General features: G+C 39.1%; 1 protein-coding gene across 3 annotated transcripts in view; it reads right to left on the bottom strand.

Annotated features, from left to right (window-relative positions):
* nrxn1a (neurexin 1a) overlaps window positions 1–24,977 on the bottom strand; it is a 1,747,513-nt gene that overhangs the window by 152,668 nt on the left and 1,569,868 nt on the right. For all 3 annotated transcript variants that reach the window (XM_080200471.1, XM_080200468.1, XM_080200469.1), the window contains one exon: window positions 11,762–11,933. In XM_080200471.1, coding sequence (XP_080056597.1) covers window positions 11,762–11,933 — 172 coding nt within the window. The remainder of the gene's footprint in view (window positions 1–11,761; window positions 11,934–24,977) is intronic.

Genomic DNA, 24,977 nt, shown 5'->3' with positions numbered 1-24,977 from the left:
CAATGTCTGTCCCTTGCATCAAAATGTCTAGGGGTAGGAAAGTGTCATCATATTTTCTCAGAGTTATGCATGGTTTGAAGTCAACCAACTGGAACAATGGAAGAGAGGTCATTGTTTAGATGAGAGCTTGCAAACTCAAAGCCATAGGCGCCAGAATTGATGGAAAATGGCATTCAGAAGATAAAATCTGTTGCGTGTCAGAGCTAAGCTAACAGAAGGAGCCTGTGGCAAAGCAAGTACTTTAGTCTTTTTCACTGCATTTGAGAGTGGCATTTCAATTTGTGTATTTATGCCTCCAAGACATTTTATTATCCAAGAGTAATCTACTTCAAATTGTACAATTTAAACTGAATACATTTTATTGATGCTATTGCCCAGTTATGTAAACAGATCTTGTAGATAATGACTCAATCACAGGAAAATACAGATGCCGACTATTTTCTTTCATCTTCGTGCAAATGAGTTTTTACATCGTTCTTTCTTTGTATGCTAACAAATTAAAATAATGACACTATTTGCTGAAAACCAGATAAATATGAAGTTATATCAGTTTTATATGTTTAATATATTGTCCGCTACACTAACATTCCTTTTTTGAATGCATTACGGCTATGGTTTGTGTGCAAAAGGTGATCTGACAAATTGCACAAACTAAATTGTGCTAGTTTTGAAAGATTTCCACCCCCCACCCCACTCCCCCGTCCCAAGTGTGTGCTCAAGATTACCTGTGTATTGTTGAATATAACATCATGAACCATTGCAATTGAGCTGTTTTGGAACTTAAGTTTTGTTTAAAAAAAAGTACTAATAATATTGCTCAACGATTTTAAGAGAGGTAATCTGGTGCAGTTTTCTTAATATACCTAACAATGGGTTTATCACAAAAAATATTCATTTTTAATCACTGTATCTAGTCAACCCCCTGCGAGTAACTCAATTGCAAATAAATGTAAATTACTTTATAAAAATTATACAAATACATACATTGGTTTCATTGGTATGTAGTGGTCCGTTTCTTCGTTTGAGAAAAAGCTTTTAAAACATGCCTACATGCCCCCCAAAAAACTTGATTTTAAGAACCTTCTAGAAGGCTTGGTAATGGATGCTATTAGTGGAAACTGAGCATGGTGATTGATTCAATCTGGGCCATGGCCAGTTTTGTGGTGTGATCTTTTTTTTCAAACCAGCACAAAAGACTGCAGAATCTTGTTTTATGCTCAATGTAATTGTGTTTGAAATTTCTTGGTCTTTTGTGCTCGTTTGGCCAGTTTTGGCAAATTGCATTGAAACAAAACCTGGCAGAAACTGTTCTTCAAACGTGTTGATAACAAGATAATCTCAATACAGTAACTGGAGGAGTACCTTCTAATTATCTTTGGGGGCAAGTTAAGTCCATAGCATTTATAGTAAGGTACATAAAAACTACAAACTTTCATAAATCATAAGATAATTTAGCCATCATACACAAAGGCCTGGGTTCTTGTCCATGAGTTGCTGTGTAGAGCTGATAAAATTCCCTTCTCTGAGAATCTGAATTTTAAAAATGGCTGCCCGGAAGTTAGATTTTCAGTCGTTAGGAAGTGAGGGAACAGGGTGGCAAGGTATATTAGACATTGGGTCAGGAAACTCCATAAATAGTGAGAAGGATTTTTTTCTTGAATTATTTGTTCACAGGGTGTGAGTATCACTGACCACATCAATATTTATTGCCCATCCCTAACTGCCTTTGAGAAGGTGATGGTAAGCTGCCTTCTTGAACCACTGTAGTCCTTGTATTAGAGGAGCAATCCACAGTGCTGTTAGGAAGGGAGTTCTAGGGTTGTGACTCAGTGACAGTGAAAGAACAATGATATAGTTCCAACTCAGAATGGTGTGTGACTTCAAGGGCAGCTACAGGTGATGGTTCCTGTGTGCCGGCTGCCCTTGTATTTTAGGTGGTAAAGGTCACAGGTTTGGAAGATACTGTTGATCGTGAGTTACTGCAGTGCACCTTGTAGATAGTACACATTGCTGCCACAATGCATCTGTAGTGGAAGAAGTGAATGTCGAAGGTGGTGGAAGGTGAGATGCCAATCAAGTGGGCCGCTTTGACCTGGATGGTGTTGAGCTTCTTGAGTGTTGTTGGAGCTGCACTCATCGTGACAAGTAGGGAGTATTTGATCGCACTCCTGGCTTACGACTTGTAGATGGTGACAAACACTAGAGAGTCTGTAGATGAGCTACTCTCTTGTTTTCCTATAGTGTTTAAATAGCTGGTCCAGTTCCATTTTTGGTCAATAATGACCCTCAGAAAGCAGATAATGGAGAATTCAACAATGGTAATTCCATTAAATTTCAAGGGGAAAAGGTTAGATTTTATCTTATTGGAAATGGTCATTGTCTGACACCTGTATGTTGCAAATGCTACTTGCCACTTATCAGCCCAAAGCTGAATATTGTCCCAGTCTTGCTGCATTCAGGTAAGGACTGAGGATTCACAAATTGTGCTAAACTGTGCAGTCATCAGTGAACATCCCTATTTCTGGTCTTATGATGGAGGGAAGATCATTGATGAAACAACTGACGATCGGTGCACGCTAAGATTCTGGGTGGCAGACATGGGCTCAGCAGAAGGCCACCTCCAGGCTCTGGCACTTTAGGCAATGATTTTTAAAAATCTCCTTAGCTCTCACCCACCCACTCAACGCTCCACACACTCCCCATTCCCTATCTGTATTAACCCATTCCACCTCATTCCCTGTGCCTATTCTTCCAGCCCTTCATATTCCCATGCCAAATTATGCCCCTCTACCCACCAGTGGTCCTCATACTATTCTTGCCATCTAATGCCCGAATAACCACCATTATGGCCCTTCATAGCTCCCCTGCCAACTTAGTTCAACTCATGGTAGCACATGCCTGTTCACCACCTTTACCCTTACATCTACCATGCCAATTCACCCAGTGTCTAGCATGGGCCTATGTTAGAATTCATGCAGAGATGGGACAGAAATTTATTTTATAGATTTCTAACTGAACTGTCAATTGCAGACTTCACCATATTGAAAAATAATCAAATTGTAAAATAGGACAATCAGGAAATGGAAGCCCTCATGCTTATATCAACAGAGTGTAATAGCAAGTAATTATAATTTTTAAACACTGCAGACAATTTTTTTCAAAGATCTAAAGGGCATGACTTTTAAATTTCTCGACAGCTTAACAATTCTCAATGACAGATGCTTTTGACAAATCCTCTTGACAGTTTGGAATGTTGATTTTGACAGATTTATTGATAGTTCCAATGAACTTGACTGTTAACAAGTTTACACACTTTTTAAATATGCAGCCATACCTAATTTTAGTAATTTCAAAGGCGTCTTTAACTTCTCCAAAGCATCCTGGGACTAGATCCAACAGAGTAACTTTGTTTTCCAAAGCAGTACTCACCTCTTCAAAATGAAACCTTGGATATCCAAAGAAATGCACAAACTTTGGGTTTCACCCTCCGGGATTACAAAACTCAGACTTCAATGGAGCTAGCTGTTGATTTGAATGGTCAGCTGCTTCCCTGCATGTATAAAATGTGAATTACCCCCTTTCCTGCTGCTGTGAAACTGACAAGTGCTGTGTTCAGGGGTGGAACCTATTGTCTTTGGGCGATTTCTTCATTTTTGCCACTATGTGTGTGCTCTCCGTTGTGGCGAAAATCTGGGTCAGAATCAAGATGATATTTTAATGTTAATTGTCTACATGAAGAAGACAATAATCTAATTTGGCTTATATACAGCTTTTATATGTGGGAAGACTGTCAGGTTGGAATTATCATAAGTAATAACAGTAAATGAATATTTCATTTTCATACAACATTCCTTTGTCTCTTTGCAAAATAAATGAACTCGTGCCTTTGTTACTGTATAATATTTGGAGACAATTACCCCTTCATTTTAGTTGTCCAGTGAAACTTTTCTTTCCCAGTTTCATTGGATAACACAGCAATGCTGGTGATATCAGCAGAAAAATCAAAGCCAGTAAAGGGAATAAAGAAACTGCATAAATTATAAGTGATAAGCCACATCTAGAATTTGTGCGGAAAATTCCAAGAACTAGATAGTTTTCAGAAATAGCATAGTTTTCATTGGAGCAGTGAGACAAGGAGGATACGTGATTGATGTTTTTAGCATTAGTATGACTGTGAGAAGATGAGCAGGAAAAGACTGATTAAGCATTCAGTGATCGGGGTAGTCAATTTCAAATTGTCAATAAGAAAAGGCAGGTCAAAGTCAATCTTTTACTTTGAGGGCAGTTGGATCAAGAAATATTTTGCCAGATGGAGTAGTTGATCCTGGCACCTTTGAAAGGAAAAGTGCACAAATATTTAAAGATGGGGGGATGCGGGAAGAAAGCAGAGCAATAGATTTTAATTGTTCTATTGTGGAGAATGGTTCAGACACAGTGACTGTATTTTTTCTGTGATGCAGACTTCTATGTTTTGATTTGGCTTTTTTATATGTTTCAGATGTGCTATTCTGCTCTAAAGCCAAAAATGACTGTTTGCAATATTAATTAACTTACATATAATTCTCTTGTCACTATTTTAACTGAGGAATTAAAGGACTTAACTTAAACAGCTGGTATTTGATCAATAATATTGCAACTAATAATTTCTAGCCATCAAAGCTTCTAATTCATTTCGTAACAATGAGAGAAATTGTATTGATCTAAAACTGTTAAATCCCAGCAGCATTGATTCAAATTAGTTAAAGCAATTTCAGCAAATAAATATTTGCATGGGACAACTGGAAAATTGCATTTGTATGCATTCAAATACAAGTTAATGCAATATAAGAAGGGCCCTTTGATTTATTCTGAAGCAAGGGAATTGAAAAAAATGCTCACCAATTTACTATATGCACTGGCCATAGCCTTTGGCTGAATAAAAAGTAAAATAATTCAAAGGGCTAGCGTTTAGATGGGCTTAGATGCATATTGTTCAGCAGAAACAGACAAGAATCACAATATTTTATCCCAAAGATACCTGGAAGTTTGCTATCAAAACATTAACACCTCAACGCTACAGGCATCTTTTTTTCAGAAAATAATGAGATACTCAGGCAACAGTATAAACTTATCCATTTACCAGGGATAGAAGGCACTGATCTTTGGAAAATGATGCTTGCTCCAAGATCTGAAAATTTTAGATTTCAGTGACTTAGGATACAGGGATGGACTATTCATTGCAATCACTGAATGACAAAACAACTTGCAGTATCTTCACAAGACAATTTGATTCGCACAAACTGTTAAAACGGCCTGTGCGTGATTGTCATTCTAGTAGTCCAAAAAGGAGAATAATTACAAACAGCGTACAAATTGACCACTGGTTTCTAACAAACCGCATTATGATTGTATTGATGCAATAGAAAGATTTTTCTTTTCATGTGTACTGTATCTTGCTTCTGGCTGTTGTCATCTATCATTATTGCATCACATGACCATTATTTCTACAGACACAGCTTCCAGAAAGGAGGTCTACACAATCCACTCCTGACAAAACATATCAGTCAGTCAAAGCAAACCAATCAAAAATAATGTTGTTTTGTGACAACAATTTGTTTTAGCTAAAACATCACGGCTTGCTACTAGCTTGTATGGGTACCTCAGAATGGTTCAATACGCTACAACAATCGGTAAGGCATTTCCAATTTTAGGAAGTATAACTTTTCACTGTTGCACCCCCCATCTTTGACCTGCGAACTTGAAAATATTTTCCATATACCCATGCACATAAATTTATTGGATAACAAATTGGGCAATTTTCCAACTAATTCTAACATTCACACAGTTAAAAAACCTCAAATTTATTGGATAACACATTGGGCAATTTTCCAACTAGTTCTAACATTCACACAGTTCAAAAATCTCAATCTCCAGTGAGGGAATTGCAGATTTCATTAAAAACATCCCCAGTGATAATGCAGATGAGATTAGGGGGCCCAGATGTTTGTTCATGACCAACTTTAAGCCCAAAACCAGCAGCAAACAGAAATTGAGACGTTGAAAATGATGACAAAAAGATCATATGAAATTGATCCTCTTTCATCATCAGGACACGACCAGTATGCTGGTGAAGCCAGGCATGTCCCATGAGGCAGTGTACCTGTAAAGCAGCAGATGAAATTTGCCTGTTCGCTGTGCTACCCACTGGAATAACAGCAATTCGAGTGCTGGAGTTATCGAGAAGGAGCAGCACTTTAGTGGACTGCTGTTTTTATTGTGGAGACAAAAGGAGCACTCTTATTCCATCTGACTCCATGGTCAAGTTAGTAAAAATGTTTCAACTTACCTTTTTATTGGCAGCACTAATTGACCGATGATTTGGTTGCTCTGCACCTGATGTAGAACAGAATGCAACAACAATGGTGCTCGGGCACCAATCATTTTTGGGAAGGGGTCTGAAATAGCCTCTGCAAATTGGGGACCAGGTTTCTGTTTCTGGTGGGCCACCCTCCATGACCAGAGGACATTCTGACCACTCTAATATGGCGTGCTCTGCCTACCTGGCACTGAATAAGCACACACATCATTTTCTGTGCAAGGTTTCATCTGATAAATGTGGATGGCACGATCTAATCTTCCAGCCCCCAAGGGTCTGCAGAGATTTACAAGTATGAATCCATGAATCCACATATAATGCTCCCTGTTAATAAACAGAAGCTCCACTGCACTAGATAACCATGCTTAACTTGGCTTCTTATATATGCTTATTAGCCATGGAGTGAGAAATGTAAACTGGCGCCGTGACAACATATTGAAAAATAATCTTTATGACACTAAGAACTGAACTGGAACAGCGAGTGCATTTTTATTATGGATAAGATTGTGCTGCAATCAGTATAATTAGTTATGGTTTTTAATATGTAAAGTTGCAATTCGTCACAGAGGTTCAAATTTAAACTAGCTCATGGGACATAACGAAAATGCAATGCTGGGCTTGTCGCTATTATTCTATTTAGAATTTTGTCAGTTTTACGTTAGTTTATTTATTGGTTGAATTTGTGTCGCCATTTTAATCTCAGTCCAATTATATCAAGGAAAAATCTGTCCTCACAATGGCCTGTCTTTTCATTATTTAAATAATAAACTGAAGCCGTGAATTGTTTTCTAAGTAAACTGAATTTGTCCATGACTGACTTACGATTTCACCATTTGTCAATTGTCTACAGAGCCTCTTTAGTAGTATATAAATTATTTTTCATGCCTGTCTGTGATATTGCTGCTATTTCCTTCAAGCACCATGAAAAATAATCATAAGTTATTTTTGAGCCACGAAATAACAATATTCATACTTACAACGTACATCTGAAATTATCAATAGTAACTTGAAAGCAATTAATTGATGCCATGATTTTCACCACTCAAAACTTAATAACATTTTGTTTCTATGACGGCAGCAAAGTAAGGCTTGGGCACTTATGATTGTGTTTCCTTTGCATGTGCCTCTCAACTATGTTCTCAGATTCAGCAGCCGTGTGTCACCTGTCAGTAGATTTGCAGGTTAGAATCCATCTGGTTCACCAATGTCCCTTAGGGAAGGAAATCGACCATCTTTACCTGGTCCCAATCAACATAATATGATTGACTCTTAACTGCCCCCTGAATTGGGACAATAAGCCACCCACTTCAATGTTGCCCTGCTAGTGACCCCTATATCCTGTCAAAGATGATATTTCTCAAAAGATACAGTCAACAAAATGAGTGTTTCAGGTCTGTTTGGTTTCACTCTAGCTAAAACAGCCAACCAAACAACTTGGATATAAGTTCAGGAAACCTTATTACCAGCCAAATAAGCAGAAAGAGTTTCTACAACATATGGTTATTGCTGTTTTGAAGGAGTGTAATCTCGAATAAAGTCTCTAGTTTGATTATTAAAACATACCTTTGTTAAACAATCCATAATGTAGGACCATAGACTTTATGCAGAAGAAGGCCATTCGGCCCATCAACTCTCCAAAAGAGCATCCTGGTCAGGCCCATTCCCCACCTTATCACCATGTTACCATAGCTAATCCATCAAATCTTTGATTCAATTTATTGTCACGTATATTGGTATGCGGTGATAACATCATTGGACACCAAGGGGCAATTTGGCATGGTTAACCCACCTAATCTGCACAACTTTGGACTGTGGGAGAAAACTGGAGCACCTGGAAGGAACCCACACAGACATGGGGAGAACATGCAAGCTCCACACAGACAGTAACCCAAGGTTGGCATTGAACTTGAGTCACTGTGAGGTAGCAGTACTAACCGCTGTGCCACGTTGCTGCCCCTATTACTTGAGCTGGATGGATTTTCAATTGTTTTCTGAGGACATTTTATTTACTTTGTTCTACAAAGTTTCTAGAAATTTAAAGCAGGTTTTCAGCAAAACAGAGCAACTGTAACTTTTCTGTGATGAAGCTCTTTTTCTCCTGAGGTGAATTTAGCTATATATTGCACATGTCAAAGCAATTAATTCATTCTGATACCTTGGGCAAAAAATGCAGATTGATTTCTGTGCAGTAGGCTCCTTCCTTTTCATAAAATTAATGTTCATGCCAAAAATGTTGTAAAATGTGCCAGGGAAAGATACCTTCAACAGCTTTAAATAATTTGATTCATTGAGCAATACAGTACCACTATGAAATTCATCTTTCAATTTATATTAGTATACACCTGATTATGTGACTTTGATCTTTTTCTTTTTCATTGCATTTCTGGGCCAAAATTGGCAGTGGACTTTTTGGGCTGGCTGTTATCTGTGTAAAATAATTGGATTGGTTACATTTATAAAGCAAGGTGCTCTATTTTGGTGCCCAGTTCTTTATTATCATAATACACGACGGAAGGAGATCATTTTGACATTAGAGTCTGTGTTGGCATTTTGAAACTTTCTTTTCCTCAAATATTTATTTTTAAGTACATATCCAAGTTACCTTTAGAAAATGAGTACTTTCGATTTTTGATTTCTTGCATCAGAAGGATGTCTGGTGTTTGGCCCAAGTGGGCGCATTCTAGATGTAAGGGTGAATATTGGATGCTGGCAAACTATTCCACAATGCAGCAGAGGAACAATCAGGTGTCACTTCAACTAACATCCACATATGTGGACTTTCCACAAGACGCCAGTGCATAATGGTCCAGTTGGGGTACTTTAGCTGAAATCGTCTAGCTCAGCTACTACCAGAATTTGTAATCTTATTAGTGAGTGCACCTCCAATCCTCAGCGTTTAGTGTGTTAACCAACTCAGCTATCAGATGGATTTGAGAAGAATGGTTCTGAAATTGACAGCACATGAGACACACAGGACTATTCCAGATGCTCTTTGAAAATACAATTGCAATGCAATAGTTTTGGCCTTATTGTGAGTTATTTTGGTCCTCATTATGAGTTCTTAATGTTCATTATCAAAACCGCCACGATGTTTTTATTCTAATTCAGATTAACACATTTAGCTTAGTTCTTAATATAGTACCAAATCTGTGCAAGTATTAACTTTGTTATAAATATAAAACTGTCTGTTAGTGTTTGGATAACTACATAATCTTTTTACTAATTCTGGCACAAGTCACCAATCAATATTCATGACTCTGTCATGCTAAAGCTGAATCACAGTTCTCCATCAGTGCACATTTTTCATTTCTTGATCAAAGATTGTCACAACATGCATGTCAACTGCTTTAAAAGTCTTAAAAACATTTTTTCATAAAAACAAGTCAAACAATTCAACAGGGCAGCACGGTGGCACAGTGGTTGATATTGCTGCCTCATAGCACCAGGGATCCGGGTTCAATTCTGACCTTGAGTGACTGTCTCTGTGGAGCTTGCATGTTCTGTCGGTGTCTGTGTAAGTTTCCTCTGGGTGCTCCTGTTTCGTCCCACAGTTCCTAGATGTGCGGATTAGGTTGATTGACTATTCAAAATTGCCGCTCAGTGTCAAGGGGATTAGCAAGGTAAATATGTGGGATTACGAGATAGAGTGGGATTGTTGTAAATGCAGACTTGATGGGCTGAATGGGATTCTATGATTTTATGAACAATGCTTTAAATCTGAGCATTCAAAGGTTAGGAATACACTATCACTTTCAGCCCCTTCCTTTCTAAGTGAACTTCAAGCTATGTTTTACCAGACCTCAGTTCATATTATTTGGCTTGTAACCCAACCAATAATTTTGTTGGTGCTCAGAAGATACACTTTGGAGCTCTGGCATTTTGATCACCAAACAAGATAGAATAGGGGAAAAAGAGATAATCATTGCAGTATTCTCCATTTATTTCAATGCTTGGGCTAACCAACAGTTTACATCAGTAGTTTTGAATGGAGAGAAATGCTTCATAAATACATTTTTTTATTCATGACTTGCTGGTGCTCCTTTTAAAGACCAACATATTCATTACTCTTTGTAACTTATTGTAACAAGTGTTCACAAGCTTCTACACTAGAATGCTAAGATTTTCTCAGGAATAGTAATAAGCAGTCATTCCTTTTAATGTCCCCTTAAATATTACACTTACATATTCAAAAGGCCAGGAAATCATTATGTTGCTTGTATATTTTTTCTTATCTTCTTTATGCAAACCTGAACGCATTAAGTGCTTTACAAATAAAGCAACATAAGAAACAAAATACATAAACCAAAAAGTATCCAAATTCAGAAATCTTAAAAGAAATAAAACTTTAGTTTGGATGAGTTCCCAGAGTTTAGTGTGCATAAACTATATTACTAACATCTCATTTAGCTAGGGCCTACTTCAAAAGAATAAGGGGTAGAAACTTACCCCGGCAATGGCAAAAAATGGGTGGTATCGGACAGGCTGCCAACTCTGTGCCAAGCCTGATAGTTAATTCCAATGATTGTAATGAACTGAATGTCAGGTGTCGTATTTAACAGGCAGCTGATCTGCTATCACCCATCTTGCGCCACCACTCAAGATGCATTTCTCCTCCAAAGACATTGTTCGCTTTGTGGATAACCCACATCGACAGTTGATACTTCCTGTGATCAAATACTTTAGAAACTGAAGTGGTTAACCAAATGTAATCAACAATTCACCCATAACCTTTTTATCCTGCTGCATCCACATTTCACATCTTAAAGTTTTTATATTTCTGATCTTTGCGCTGCCCTATGTCCTTTGTGGAAGTTTCACCTTTGGAAGCTGAATCTATTTTTAGGCAACACGAAGCAAGGTGGTAAATTCATTGTCGATAGCCTTTTGCTTCAGTTAAACAAAATAAAGTGCCTAACCTGTTCATGTATGCCTTTTCACAGTAATGAAATACTTTGCCGTTCTGTGCAACAAATTATTGTGAAACCCTGTTTGAAATTTCCTATTCCTTTCTTCACACAGCTTTTGTCAAAGCCCTTCCATTGTTTAAATGATGATTTAATATTGAGCTGTTGACATTTAATACATTTATGTTGGTATGTAAGCCAGTTCACCCTCAACTTGGATTTTTAAAAAATAATATTGGAAGTATTATTTTATGTAGCGATCAATGTTGTAAAATGAAACACCTATGCTTATTTCAATTTTTTTTTCGCTTATGCTTTTTCTGTTCATCACTTGAGCTGTCTAGCACATCTCACAGATATCTTGCGAATTATTAGGATCAGTGGGAAACCATATAAGCCCAGCATATTATTTTGTTACCTATTTCAGACAGAACTTCAAACAACAGGTAAATGTATGTATTACTTATGTAAATATATTGTTGTACTGCCTATGAGCACATACCTGATGGATAGCGTTCAATGACCGGCCAGTTGTCCACTTGTAGAGTGGCATTGCCACCGCTCCGTGTAAACCGTACTATATGGTACTTTCCATCATTTACAATACCACTTGATTCTTCAATGGTGATGTCATCTGTTCCAACATTAAAAATAACCCGAATCTTTCCTTGTTCCTGCAAAGAAATGAATAGAGATGGTCAGCCACACTGACCACGCTTTGCGGTACACTTTTATCTCTGGCATTTCTAATATATGCAATCACAAAATCTGATACAAGCACAACTGCGTGGAAACAACCATCCAAAGGTCCACAAAAACATGGCCTGTTCTTAAATGTGACACTGCAATGCTGTATTGTTAGAGAATAAGTGCATATTACACTATTGCTAGAAAGGAGCCACTTGTTGTATGAGGTTGTCAAGTTATTATTTCTTTTTGCTGACCTCTTTAAAGGACAAAATGAAAATGAGATAGAGTCAGTATTTTTGTCTTCCCACCCTCTGTCAGGGGAGAACCTTTTTCCTCCTCTCCTTTTGTGCAAATGTTTCTCAGTTTCACATCTGTCAGGCATTCATATTCAGCAGGGTAATGGTTTTTCAGCTCGCAATTATCCTCCATCCACCTGATATTCTACACCTATATGAATGCCTACAGTGTTTAATTGGCTGGTTTTTCAGCACCCACACCTCCCATCCTTGACTGATGTCCATGCATGCACTTTTCAATAGGGATCAGTCGATCTCATTAGAGCATAATTGCCCATTTCTGGTGAACCAGCAAATTCTGCTCATGCATTTGTGAGTGGCACCAACTGATGAAAAGTGGATGGAGTGGCTACAATACAATAATTATAACCTTACATTGCAATTTAAAAAAATGATCACTGTTCCCCAAGAACCACATAATACACTCTAGTAAGAGGCAGGGCACTTCATTGACATATTTAGATCATGCTCCCACAGTGCATATGAAGCCTGAATAAGTTAACATTTTTCAGCCAAGAATTGTAGACAGTGGCTGCTGGTTCAAAAAGAACAGCATGATCTTTGGATGAGGAGGAGTAGCACAGATCCTCTTGGTTCACAAAGGAGGCTTTGGCCTTCCCTTTTCCAATTACAATTCTCTCTCTCCTCTAACCCTTCAGCACCCCAACCTTCTCTGAATTGTGATTTCAACCGCAACTTAATCCTGATCTTTGATTTCTTCCTTGTTCTTCCAGCTGGCCAACCTGGTTGCCAAGCAGGAAACAGAAGAGACAAAAGAGGACAACAACCCACAGCTAAATTTGGTAAGGTCTGACCACCCTGGCCTTGTCATGTTTTCTCCGTGCTATTTCACTGTCCCCGCCTTTTCATAAAATTCAGCATCACAATGCTTGTGTCTACCGTCACAGTTTACCAATGAAAAGCTATGAAATAATTATACTACGTATTCTATACAGAACGAAAGGGTGTCAAGTTGCTCATGACATTGTCTTTGTGCCCCGGTGCACCATCCTATAAATATAGATTTCTGTCCACAAGTCCTTTCATGCTAAGTTCCTGTTCTTGGCCAAGCGACCCAATGAAGATACGAGTTGCATGCAGTACCAAGTAAAGTTAAAATGCCAGATGAACAGTAAGTGGTGAACAAGTTAACAACAGCAGCATATTGCACATAATTGTGTAAAACTTAGGAGGGCAGGAAAACCAACTGAATTGAGGAAAATACCCTCAATTATAATAGGGAAAATGGCCATGTGATGAATTGGCTTTGAACGCTTTAACAAAAAAATCTGTTTGTTAGACCAGATGGTAAAACTATCCCATCCTGGGACTAACTAGAAACAAACAGTCAATCTCAAAGACTCTGATGTTGACATGTGCAAGTTTTCAACCATTTTGTGGAATCCTCTGAAATCTCTCTTTCTGTTTTATTTGTGACTGAATTAAATGTTTTCATGTAAATGAACCACCATTTATGCTAACACGAAATTACTTCCTCTACCAGACTGGTATTGTTATGTTCGCATTCTCCACTATACAGTGGAGGAAGTAATTTCAAACGAGTACGTTCAACGTTTAACTTTTAAACACACCGCAGCATAATTTCAGGACCTGAGACAGCACAGAGTGTCGGGCTGTGTAAAATACTGGTGCTTTTCCAAGGTTGTGGTTGAGGCACATTGTTAGAGCAGAGGCGTAGAGACTTCAGCCTTCTCATTGTCAGTGTTTTTCATGATAACACCTCTCTCAGACTGTGAGAATGGAAATCAAATGCACAAAAAAAGCCAGATAATTAATTAAAAATAGCTATTCCTCTGGTTCTTGTCCATCAGTATTGGTTTCCACACACAGGGAAGAATCTTTGTAGCTGATTCCAAGTTTGAGAATAAAACCGCCTGCTATAGATACTGATACAATGAGAAATGTTTTAGTGCATAATAGATTTGTTCCAAATCTTTAGGGACAAGAGATAATACTGAGTATATCTCCCAAATTAAATTGCTGCAGATTTAGAAATTGTGCTGAGTAAACCACTTCAAGAGGAAGATTTGCCCACAACTCAGTATCAATAGCAAACTTCAGCATTGTTTTACAATACACATCACCCAAATTTGTCAAGTGATTCCCTGGCCTACTCACTATATTTTTGGTAGACGTATGCATTTTTTTTGTAAATGGTTTAACAGCCTTCTCAAAAAATTCAAGGATCAAGATAATTCTGGGCCCATGCCTCCAAACACAATGACATCTTTGTCAGCTGAAAGAAGCGATATTCACTTGTGGCAAAATGCCACCAATTTCACAATGTACACGGGGAACAATTGCCTTTTGGATGTATGCTAGTCAGAATGTGTCACGATCATGAAGAATTGCAAGTACCCTTTTCACTCTTTCAATTAAGCCGGACTAAAACTACCAATACTCCCTTATTTACCTAAGCTGCCAAAATAGACAATCACCCAACCAGAGGGAATCAGCTTCCTGAAATTGGGCCCTGTGCCATGCATATTTTCAGCGGTGGTGGGGCCGTAAAATATGAGGGATGGCAAGCCCACCACCCTTCATCCATCTCCAAACTGTCCCCTGTAACACTGTAGGTGAACCAGCATAAAATTGGCAACCCACCCACCATTTTAAATAAATAATTAATAGCCAATTGATTGGAACAATAAAGTGCCACACCATGAGACGGTTAGCATGAGCAGAGAGGTGGGAGTGGGCAGGCTATTTTTTTTAAGGAAACTGCATAAAAGGTGGGAAGGACGGGGAGAGGTAGATCCTTTGGGCTCCCTGAAATCCTTCCCCATCCAATACCCCTGACTTACCTCTGCACAGGATCCATAACCTCTTAATCCATAGCCCTCTTTGCAGTCTGGGTAGCACCAATATAAATTTCTGGTGCTGCTGGGGCTGTCCAGAGCTACTGGTCAGTCAGATCAAGGGCACAGCTTTCTCCCATTCTCTTCTCATTTAGCCTGTTGACAGCACATTATGACTGTGGGTTGGGCTTCTTCCAGGTGTGTTGGCTGACGCTTGCAAAGGGGGACAGTGGTGATAATACACCACACCAATATGCAGGCACCCTCCCCCCTCCCCACCCCCCCACCCCCACCCCACCACTCCTCCACTCCCCCACTCCCATGAAATCCAGATCATTTTATCAGTTCCTCTGCTTTCCTGCCTTGACCAGTAAGGGAACAACAGAATAGAAAATTCCCATTTACACAGCTCTCTGGTGATTCTGACAATCTCCTGATTCAGTTGTAACTGAACAGTCATTGCAGAATTTCAGGGCCAAACACTCCAATTAAGCAACTATGTTAATAAGCCCCAAACGTCATCAGCCAATGTTCATGATCTCTGACAGCACTTTGTTCCTTTCATAATTATCTTGTGAGAATGGATGTACCACTTCACTCTTATGTGAGTGCATTCTGCACCATGACTTCATGAATTATGTGTATTCATTTTGAATATGGGTTCTGGTACTACAATAATGAATACGCTTGCGAGGTACTAAAATTAATTTCAGCCATGAAAGGCACAAATATTCAGGTGAAGAGAAACAAAAGGAATGATCAACTGCATGATATAACTGCATGAACAAATCACTGTAAAGCCTATAATCTTAGTCGTCTATTTTTCCTTCATTGTGAACAAAGTAAGGAGGGAAAAGAAAGGACTTGTATTTATATAACTCTTTTTATGTCAAAATATCATGCAATTGCTTCACAGCTTTGAACTTTCAAAGTGTGCTCAATTCTGTTGGAAGACAGATACAGCAGCCAAATTACACACAGCAATGTTTCACAAACATTAAATGAATGAATCCCTCAAAGATGTGTTATTGATGCTGTTGAGGAAAGAATATTGGAAAGGACACCCGGAGAATACCCCCCGAGTAGTGCCAGGGGATCTTTGACATCTGCTTGAGCAGGGAGATGGGACTCAATTTAGCAGCACATCTAAATGGTGGCATCTCTCACTGTACAACACTTCTTCACTCAGGCAAATGCCAGCCTGAAGTGGGATTCAGTCTACGACATTCTGGTTCAAGAATCACATATAATTACTTAAGAGAAGGCCTCCTGAGGAAGCAAGGAATAAGGTTCGACAAAACAACAAAGCAAAAACAATAGGTCAGATTAGAAAAGTACAATCAAATAGGAGCTAAAAAAAGAAAAGAAATGTGAATTTTCACTGTGGATTGGTGTAAAGACATTAAACATTTTTGAGCCTTTAAGAAGCATGCATGAGATACATCAACAATTATCATACATAATGTTGCAAATTATGAACCAGGCAAAAACCAAATACATAGGCTGAAACCTTCCGTCTTTGTTAATTGTTGCCACTAAGAGAGGATAGAATGCCAAATTTTCCGTTCTCACTCACAACGGGTCCTGCCACGGAAAAGACCAGAGAATCGTTCTAAATAGTAGTGGAACATTCAACAAATGAGAGTGAGATTAGATGCTGCCATTAAATAGTTATAGGTGGAATTCTCAAATCTCATCTGCAGCTGAGGTTCTCCACACCCTCTACAATGAATGGAGTTTTGGCTGAGCACCAAATTCTCCATTCCCATTGGCAGCAATGGTGGGATGAACAAAATTAGAGAATCCCAGCCATACTATGTAAACTACACACAAAACGGAGAAGTACATGCCACGTTGAACAACATTGTAAGAAATTGAAGACCTAAACTGCAGAGGTCTAAGGTACAACTTACTAGATAAGCTAGCATACCAGTGTAAAACTCTTCATAAAGAACTCTGTAGAAGAACTCTTCATAAAGCTTTTAAGTTATCTCAACACCAACTTCTATTCAGTGAAGTTTAGATCTTTGTATGTTTGAGAGACCCTATCTTGCAAAAAGAGTTTTGCTATAAAGGATCAAAGGGACATGGAGTATAGAATATATAAGAAAGAGAAAGAGCTACTTAAAGGATTGGGCTATTGCCAGAGATTTACAAATAAGCTACCATAATAGATTTCCCAACTTGAAAAGTATGGTTGCACTGCAGGTCAAATTGCAAATGAAGCCTGATGGAACGAAAGCTCAGAGATGAACAACAGAGTGTAATCATCAATAATCAGTGATAAAGGGAATGATATATTTCTATGTTGCACAGGAATTTGTAGAAACATTTAGTCTTGATGCAGGCCTGGAGGTTTCAAATTCAGATTAAAAGCAAATAAAATTATAAAACTTTACATTTTTGTTACTCAGAGTTTCATGCAGATAGATGATTCTTCCTAACTCTCAAGCTCCTCAACATCTCTGTGGCGTTCCTCACACTTGGGGTGGGGCTACTTGTGGGTGATTACTAATAGGAGGGTTAAGATCTTGCTTATTGGAAGGCTCAGGCCACACATTTAAGGGAATGAAGGATTCTGACATGGTGAGGATCTGTACAGTTGGAAATGAGTTCAAGGGTCCCTTCAGAACTTGAGACATGGGATGGTTAAGCTAATCGTTTACCAAAATGGAACACCTGGAATTTTTGTTGTGCCTGGTACAGTCTATGCATCACTTGCTCTTTTTGCCAGATGCCTCATGGGTTCATTGTTAATGTACTTTTTTATGTGTGGTGAGGAAAACCAACCACAGCTCCTTTTCTCCATATCTAACTGCCTCCTCAAATCTTTTATTCCACACTCTCCATTACTAAGAACAAAGAGCTCGTAGATATTTTGTCTTTAATATTAAGACTTCCAACATCACTCCCTCTGCCATGACCTTCCCATCCTATTCCCTCTATTTCTCACTCACTCCATCTTGGTAGCCAGGACAGTACAGTTTTCTCTCATCTTTTATTAGGTCTCTCACTAATCTCCACACAAGACTCCTGCCCACTTGATCTCAGACTGACTGTGCCCACTTGACATCTCTTCATACAAATGGACATTATTAATAGTTGCATGTTCCTGCGTACCATCCCTTTTTTGAAATCTATGTAATCTCCCCTCCACAAATCACCCATCATCCATCAAATAGTTCTTTCGAACTACAATCCAATCTGCAACTTTCGTCTCCTCCCTTAGGTTCTTGAATGTGTCAATACATTCAGGTGCCTTGCCTATCTCTGTCAAACTTCTTGTTTGAGTATTGGAAACATTTCCAACCCAGATCCCATGCCCGAAGACCAAAGCACTAGGACAGTCCTGGTCAAATTACAAGTGAAATCATTTGCAAAACTCACAATCAAACTGCTCATCTCTATGGATTTGACAAAGTGATCCCCTCACTCAATTTCTTTGTTATCCAGATTTGTGGCACTGTCTGTTGCTGAGCTGCTGAAGGGAGGTTGACACAGAATGGGGGACCTGTCATGATCACTACATTGAATCACCATTTACCCATAAGCAAGTCATCGTGGTAAAGGAAGTGTCAGCCTTTGGGAAGAAGGTGTGGGTAGTGAGAAAAATGGACACTCTACACTCGGGCATCAAATGGAATCATCATCATTTGGGCAACGCAGATGATGATCAAGGAGAAAGGTTGGTAATTACAATATGGGAGCCACCTGTCCAAAGGAAGTCTGCAGTTGGCAAAGAGGCAAGACCGTCAGATTTTGCGCTCTGTAATGATGCGGGACTGCATGCTCTGCCTCCCTTCAGTTGGTCAGCAACATGAAACTATTACACTCCCTTCAAAATTCAAACCTTCCCTTCTAAGAAGGTCTTAAAAAACTGTTTAATTGATTTAGTTGGCCTTTATCAGGAGGGAAATTAGATTGATGCTCCTTCCATCCTCCCAATCCTGATGAATGTCGCTGCTGCTGTGGCATGAAGCTGACAAGCTGGTTGGTGGTATTTTTGAGCACCTCCTACTTTGGTTCCCAATCTTAGGGGTCCTGAAAAAATTCAGCTTAATTATTCTAATGCCCCTCCCCCACTTTCTCATCTTTAATCCACATTCTTCACAAATTCAAACTTATCCAATGATGTAACCCTACAAATCCTGCCCTACTCGAAGTTTCACTTAATCATCATCCCTGTTCCCCAACTTGTATTGGCTCCAAGTCCCTCAATATATGAGATTTAACCAAAACAAACCAAAATAATTTGATGTATTTTTAGGAAAAGGCCAATGAGTGATCTTGTTCTGTGAAGATTCACGATGTGGATGTTGAAATAGTTACTAACTACCAGTATTCAGTTGTCAAAGTGGAGTTGAACTGGAGAGGACAGCGCACAGACCTATGATTGTACACAATTACACTGCCTCAGCAAATTAAAATTATTTTGACTTTATCTTACAATGATGAAGCTCTTCTCTTTGGATGTAGTTGAGAGTGCCAATGTTTTTGGTACTGTTGCTTTAGGGAAGCAGACAATGTAAGATTAGTGAACCAGACAGGAAGGGTATTTAATAAGCAGATTATTCCCAATTAGATCTGCTCTAGAAGAATTTTGATGAAAGTTAAGAGTGTCATGAACAATAAAATAAGAATCACCCCATTTTAGCATGATTGAAACTCTCCAACTAAACTCCTGGAGCTCTCTAGTTTGTTCCTTAAAGTTCTTTTTTTAAAACTAAGCTTTTGGTATTTTTTTCTAATTCCTTCTATGTAACATTCTGAGGCTGAATTAAACTGCTCACAACCTCAATGTCATATTTAGCCCAAAGAAGAGCTTCTAACACGATATCTATGCCATCATTTAGACCATATTTTTCCACCTCTGAAAAATTCCCCAGTTCCTCAGTTCAGAATCACAGAATCTTACAGTGCAGAAGAAATCCTTTGGCCCATTGAGTCTGCACTGACGCATGAAAAACCATGACCTGCCCACCTAATTCCACTTGCTAGCACTTGGCCCATAACCTTGAATGTCATGGCATGTCAAGTGCTCAAACAGGTACTTTTTAAAGGATGTGAGACATCCCACCTCTACCACCCCACCAGACAGTGCATTCAAGACCTTCATCACCCTCTGAGTAAAAACATTTTTCCTCAAATCTCCATTAAACCTCCCACCCCTCACTTTTAACTTGTGCCCCTTTGTAACTGACCCTTCAACTAACAGGTACAGCTGTTCCCTATGCATCCTGTCCATGCTCTCATAATCTTGAGCACCTCAATCAGGTTACCCCTCAGTCTTCTCTGCTCCAGAGAAAACAACCCAAGCTTATCCACCCTCTCTTTATAACTTAAATATTCCATCCCAGGCAGCATCCTGGTGAATCTCCTCTGCACCTCCTCCAGCGTGTTCATGTCCTTCCTATAATGTGTCAACCAGAACTGCACATAGTACTCTAGCTATGGCCTCACCAAAGTTCCATATACCCCAATTGATAAAGGAAGTGTGCCATATGCCTTTTTCACAACCCTATTAAACTGTCTTTCCGCCTTCAGAGATCTATGGACAAACATGCCGAGGTCCCTTTGTTCTTCGGAACTTCCCTGTGTCAGACCTTTCATATTATATTCCTTGTCAAATTACTTCTTCCATAGTGCATCACCTCACACTTTTCAGGGTTAAATTCCACCTGCCACTTATCCTCCCATTTCACCATCTTGCCTGTAACCCAAGACATTCAATCTCACTGTTAACCAAGTCATTTTTGCTGAAACATTCATCAATGCCTTTGTTGACTATTTCAATGCACTCCTGGCCAGCCTCCCACATTTCACCCTTTGTAAACTGGAGGTCATTTAAACTTCTTATTTACACCAAGTATAACTTACCTATTACACCTGTGCTCACTGACTTACAGTGGCTCCTTGTTAAGCAACACCTTGATTTTAAAACTCTCATCCTTGTTTTCAAATCTCACCTGGATCTTTATCACCCCTGTCTCTGTGATATCCTCGAGCCCCACAACCCTCCATGATACCGGCACATCCCCCAATGCAAGTGGCCTCCACCATTGGTGGTAGCACATTCAGACCCCATGCTCTGAAACCCCCTCCCACAACCTCAAGAAGACCCACCATCCACAAAGAATAAGAGATAGATGCCAGCAATGCCCATACCTGAAGAATTCATAAAAAATAAACTTTAGAATTACTTTCAAACAAATTTCTTTCCTACAACCATATATCATATGAGTACATTAAGAATGTTATCAGTAAATTACATAACTGCATAAAAACAATCATGATGCTGCACTGCAGAAAGCCCTTGAAGCCACCAGAATACTCAACCTGAAACTCTTCTTTGTTTTTCCTCTTCTCAGATTCAGATTCCACGAAGAATCCCCATCGCGAAGCAACCTCAATACCATTAGCTTCTTAGCAATTCACAACATACAATAGCAACAATAAGCACTTTCAAATCTTTTAAGGTCAAAACACCCACTGGCTCCTGCAAGCAAAATGTCTCCAATAGCTCCATAATGCTTTACTTGTGAACAGCTGAAGATCCCTTGAAATAACATCTGAAGTGATTTTCAAGGACTTGAACTGCTCATGGTTGGTGGGCAGAATGAGAAGTGGCACTAATTAGACCACAAGACCAGAAAATGGTGTCAGCATTGTAATGACACACTTTAACCCAACTTCAATACATTCCCATCTGAAACAGACTATTTCAGATGGGGATTTCTAACTGACAGAAATTAGGGGCTGGATTTTTATGAGCTGCTGCAGTCCTTGCCCCACTGGTGAAAACATTAGGGAGGGAGAGCGTGCCCATGATTCCTAAAGCTGCCCCACAGCAATTTAATGCTGGGAAGCATCATAAAATGTGTTAAGGTGAGACTTCTGCCCCTTTCTCGACAGGAAGTCCCAGTTTAGAGACCTGCCGGCCAATCAGATGGCAGGCAGTTCTGTAATCGAAGCAATACCAGGTGGGAGAGGTGGCCACTGCCGGGACCAAAGATAATTCCATCACGCAGAGGAGCCCAGGGAAATCGAGGGCTGGGGGATCTCAGCAAGGGGATTTGGCTCAGTTGGGGCTGGGTTCAAGAGAGCAGGAGGAAGGTTAAGCAGGATAGGGAATGACAATGCGGAGGTGGTGGCTCCAATGGACAAGGGGATCCATAAAGAAGGCCTCCCACCCCTTGGCTAACACCAGCCTATGCAGCTAAAGCCTACCTGTGCCCTGTGCAAAGTACTGAGTGGCAAGATAAGCTGCTTGAATAGCCAATTAGTGGGCCAAGGCTGGGCTCACTGCTTGGGCCAAACATAAAAGAGGATTATTAATTCAAGTATTTAAGGATCCAATTACTAAGTTCCAGAAAGGCTTGCTTAAAACAATAAAGTTGCTATGTCCATCAATATAGAGATAGATGATCTTTGTTTTCATGAATTAATGAAATTATCTATTCGAATGTGTGTAAATTTCAGAATTATGGATAATGTATCTGCATGAAAATGGAATTACAAAAGATTACAGAACAGAAACAGACCATTCAGCTCAGTAAATTCGCCCCAATGTTCTTCTCCAGGAGGAATCAAGTCTAATCCCATTCTTCCCTGCCCATTCCTCTCAAGAGCTTTAAAAGCAGATTGCTGCAGATGCTAGAAATCTGAAATAAAAACAGAAAGTGCTGGAAAAACTCAGCAGGTCTGACAGCACCTGGAGGGAGAGAAATCAGAGATAACATTTTGAGTCCAATACGACTCTTCTTTGGAAGAGAGGGATTATTAAGAGTTCCGAAGAAGTGTCATACGGACTCGAAATGTTAACTTTGTTTTTCTCTCCACAGATATTGCCAGGCCTGCCAGGTTTTTCCAGCACTTTCTGTTTTTATTTTCTTGCAACACTTTTGTTTGCCAAACTATCTGAATCCCTCTGGAAATAATTTGTGGACTCTGCATCAGTATATTAATCAGTTCCATGCTTTAACCACCATCTCCATAAAAAACTTTTAAATGATTTTTGTGTTTAATTTAAATTTGTGCCTTCTAGTTCTGCTGTCACCAACTAGTGAACATAATCTATTATCATTTACCTTGTCGTGACAATATGGAATTCTGAAACTTCTATCACGTCACCTCAACATTCTCAGCTCCAATGTAAAAGCTCCAACTTCCCAAATATTTCTTAGAACAGTATTCCCTCAAACCTAAACACATTGTTGCAAAATTACATTCAACTATTTCAAAAACTTTTATGTCTTCTAATGGGATGCCTAAAATTAAACAATATTTCAACTGTAGCTAATTAAGATGTTGTACGTATTCAACATTACCTCCCTAATTTTGTCTTCCATGCCTCTAGATACAAACCAAAAGTTCTGTTTTTCTTTTTATGGCCTGAACTACTTGTACTGCCATCTTTAATGACCTATCTGTCTGAGATTCAAGGTCCCTCTGCTTTCCAACACCAATTAAAACCTTCGCACTTGAGGTGTATTAAGTAAGGGCATGAATCATCCTTCCCTGCAGGCTGAAACATATATTTGTTTCAAGGGAAGGAAGATGTGATGATGCATCAGTTTGAGTGCGAAGATTTAAAGATATCCCCTAAGGTATTGATATTGCTGTTCAGGAGCAACCACTTAAGATCCACACTGAACAAATAAGTCAGTCTGCAAGGCAGAGTTTCTAATTTGTAGTGAACTGATGTAATGATGTTCACAATTACAATAAAACAAGTTATATTCTTTTACAGTCAATGAAAACTTGGAAACAATACTGCATAATGTTATTACACAAACACATTATCATGCACTTTTCAAAATTATCACCTCTATCTCAAAGAAAATGTTAATTTACTTTTATAAATCTTATTAAGATATTTATTAAGATAATGACAAATTTAACATATGTATGTTAAATATCCATATAAGTATCAGAGCCTTGGGAGGCCTTCAAGGGGGAGATAGCCAGAGTGCAGGGCAGATATGTCCTATAAAGGTAAAAGGTGAAACCAAGACCAGAGAACACTGGATTTCAAGGGACATAAAGCTGAGGATTAAGAAAAAAAGCTACCAAGGATTCAATATGGCAGGTCCCTCAAGGGGTATAATAAGTGCAGGGGGAAATTAGGAAAGCTAACACAGTGCATGAAAAAGATTTCGCAGACAGAATAAATGAAAACAAGAAGGGTTTGTTTAATACATGAAGAGCAGAAAGATATCTAGTGAAAGAATAGGGTAAATTATGGACCATATAAGCAATTTGTGTGTGTACCTGGAAAATGTAGGTACAGTCCTCAATGAAAACTTTGCGCCAGTCTTCACAATGCAGAAGGACAACATAGGTGTCGACATCAGGATGAAGGACTGTGAAATATTAGAGGAAATTAACATAGAGAGTGAGGAGGTACTAACAGGTTAAGCAGCCTGGATAAGTCTGCAGGTACAGGTTAGATGTATCCCAGGCTGTTGAGGGAGGCAAGGGAGGATATATCAGAGGCACTGGGATTAATTTTCAGAATCTCTCTAGCACAGATAACATGCTAGAGGACTGGAGGACAGCTAACATTGTCCCATTATTAAAAAAGGGAGATAGGGATAGATTAGGAAATTATAGTCCAGTCTTTCTAACTTGTGGGGAAGTAATGAGAAAGAATTCTGAGGAACAGAATATTTCTGTACTTGGATAGTCACAGATTAATCAGGGATAGTCAGCGTAGATTTGTTAAGGGGAGTTGCGTTTGACAAATTTAATCAATTTTTTGAGGAGATAATCAGGAGTGTTGATGACGCTAATGCATTTACTGTGGTTCTGAATGGGCTTCAGCAAGGCTTTTTATCAAGTTCCTCATGTCAAGAAAGTAAGGTCCCAAGGGATCCAAGGCAAATCAGCACATTGGATCCAAAATTGACTGAGA

Source organism: Carcharhinus amblyrhynchos, chromosome 12 (genome assembly GCF_965287045.1).
Source record: "Carcharhinus amblyrhynchos chromosome 12, sCarAmb.v2.hapA, whole genome shotgun sequence".
In the NCBI taxonomy this organism is placed as follows: Eukaryota; Metazoa; Chordata; class Chondrichthyes; order Carcharhiniformes; family Carcharhinidae; genus Carcharhinus; species Carcharhinus amblyrhynchos.
Note: the sequence above shows the minus strand (reverse complement) of the source record. Positions and strands in the feature narration are given on the sequence as shown.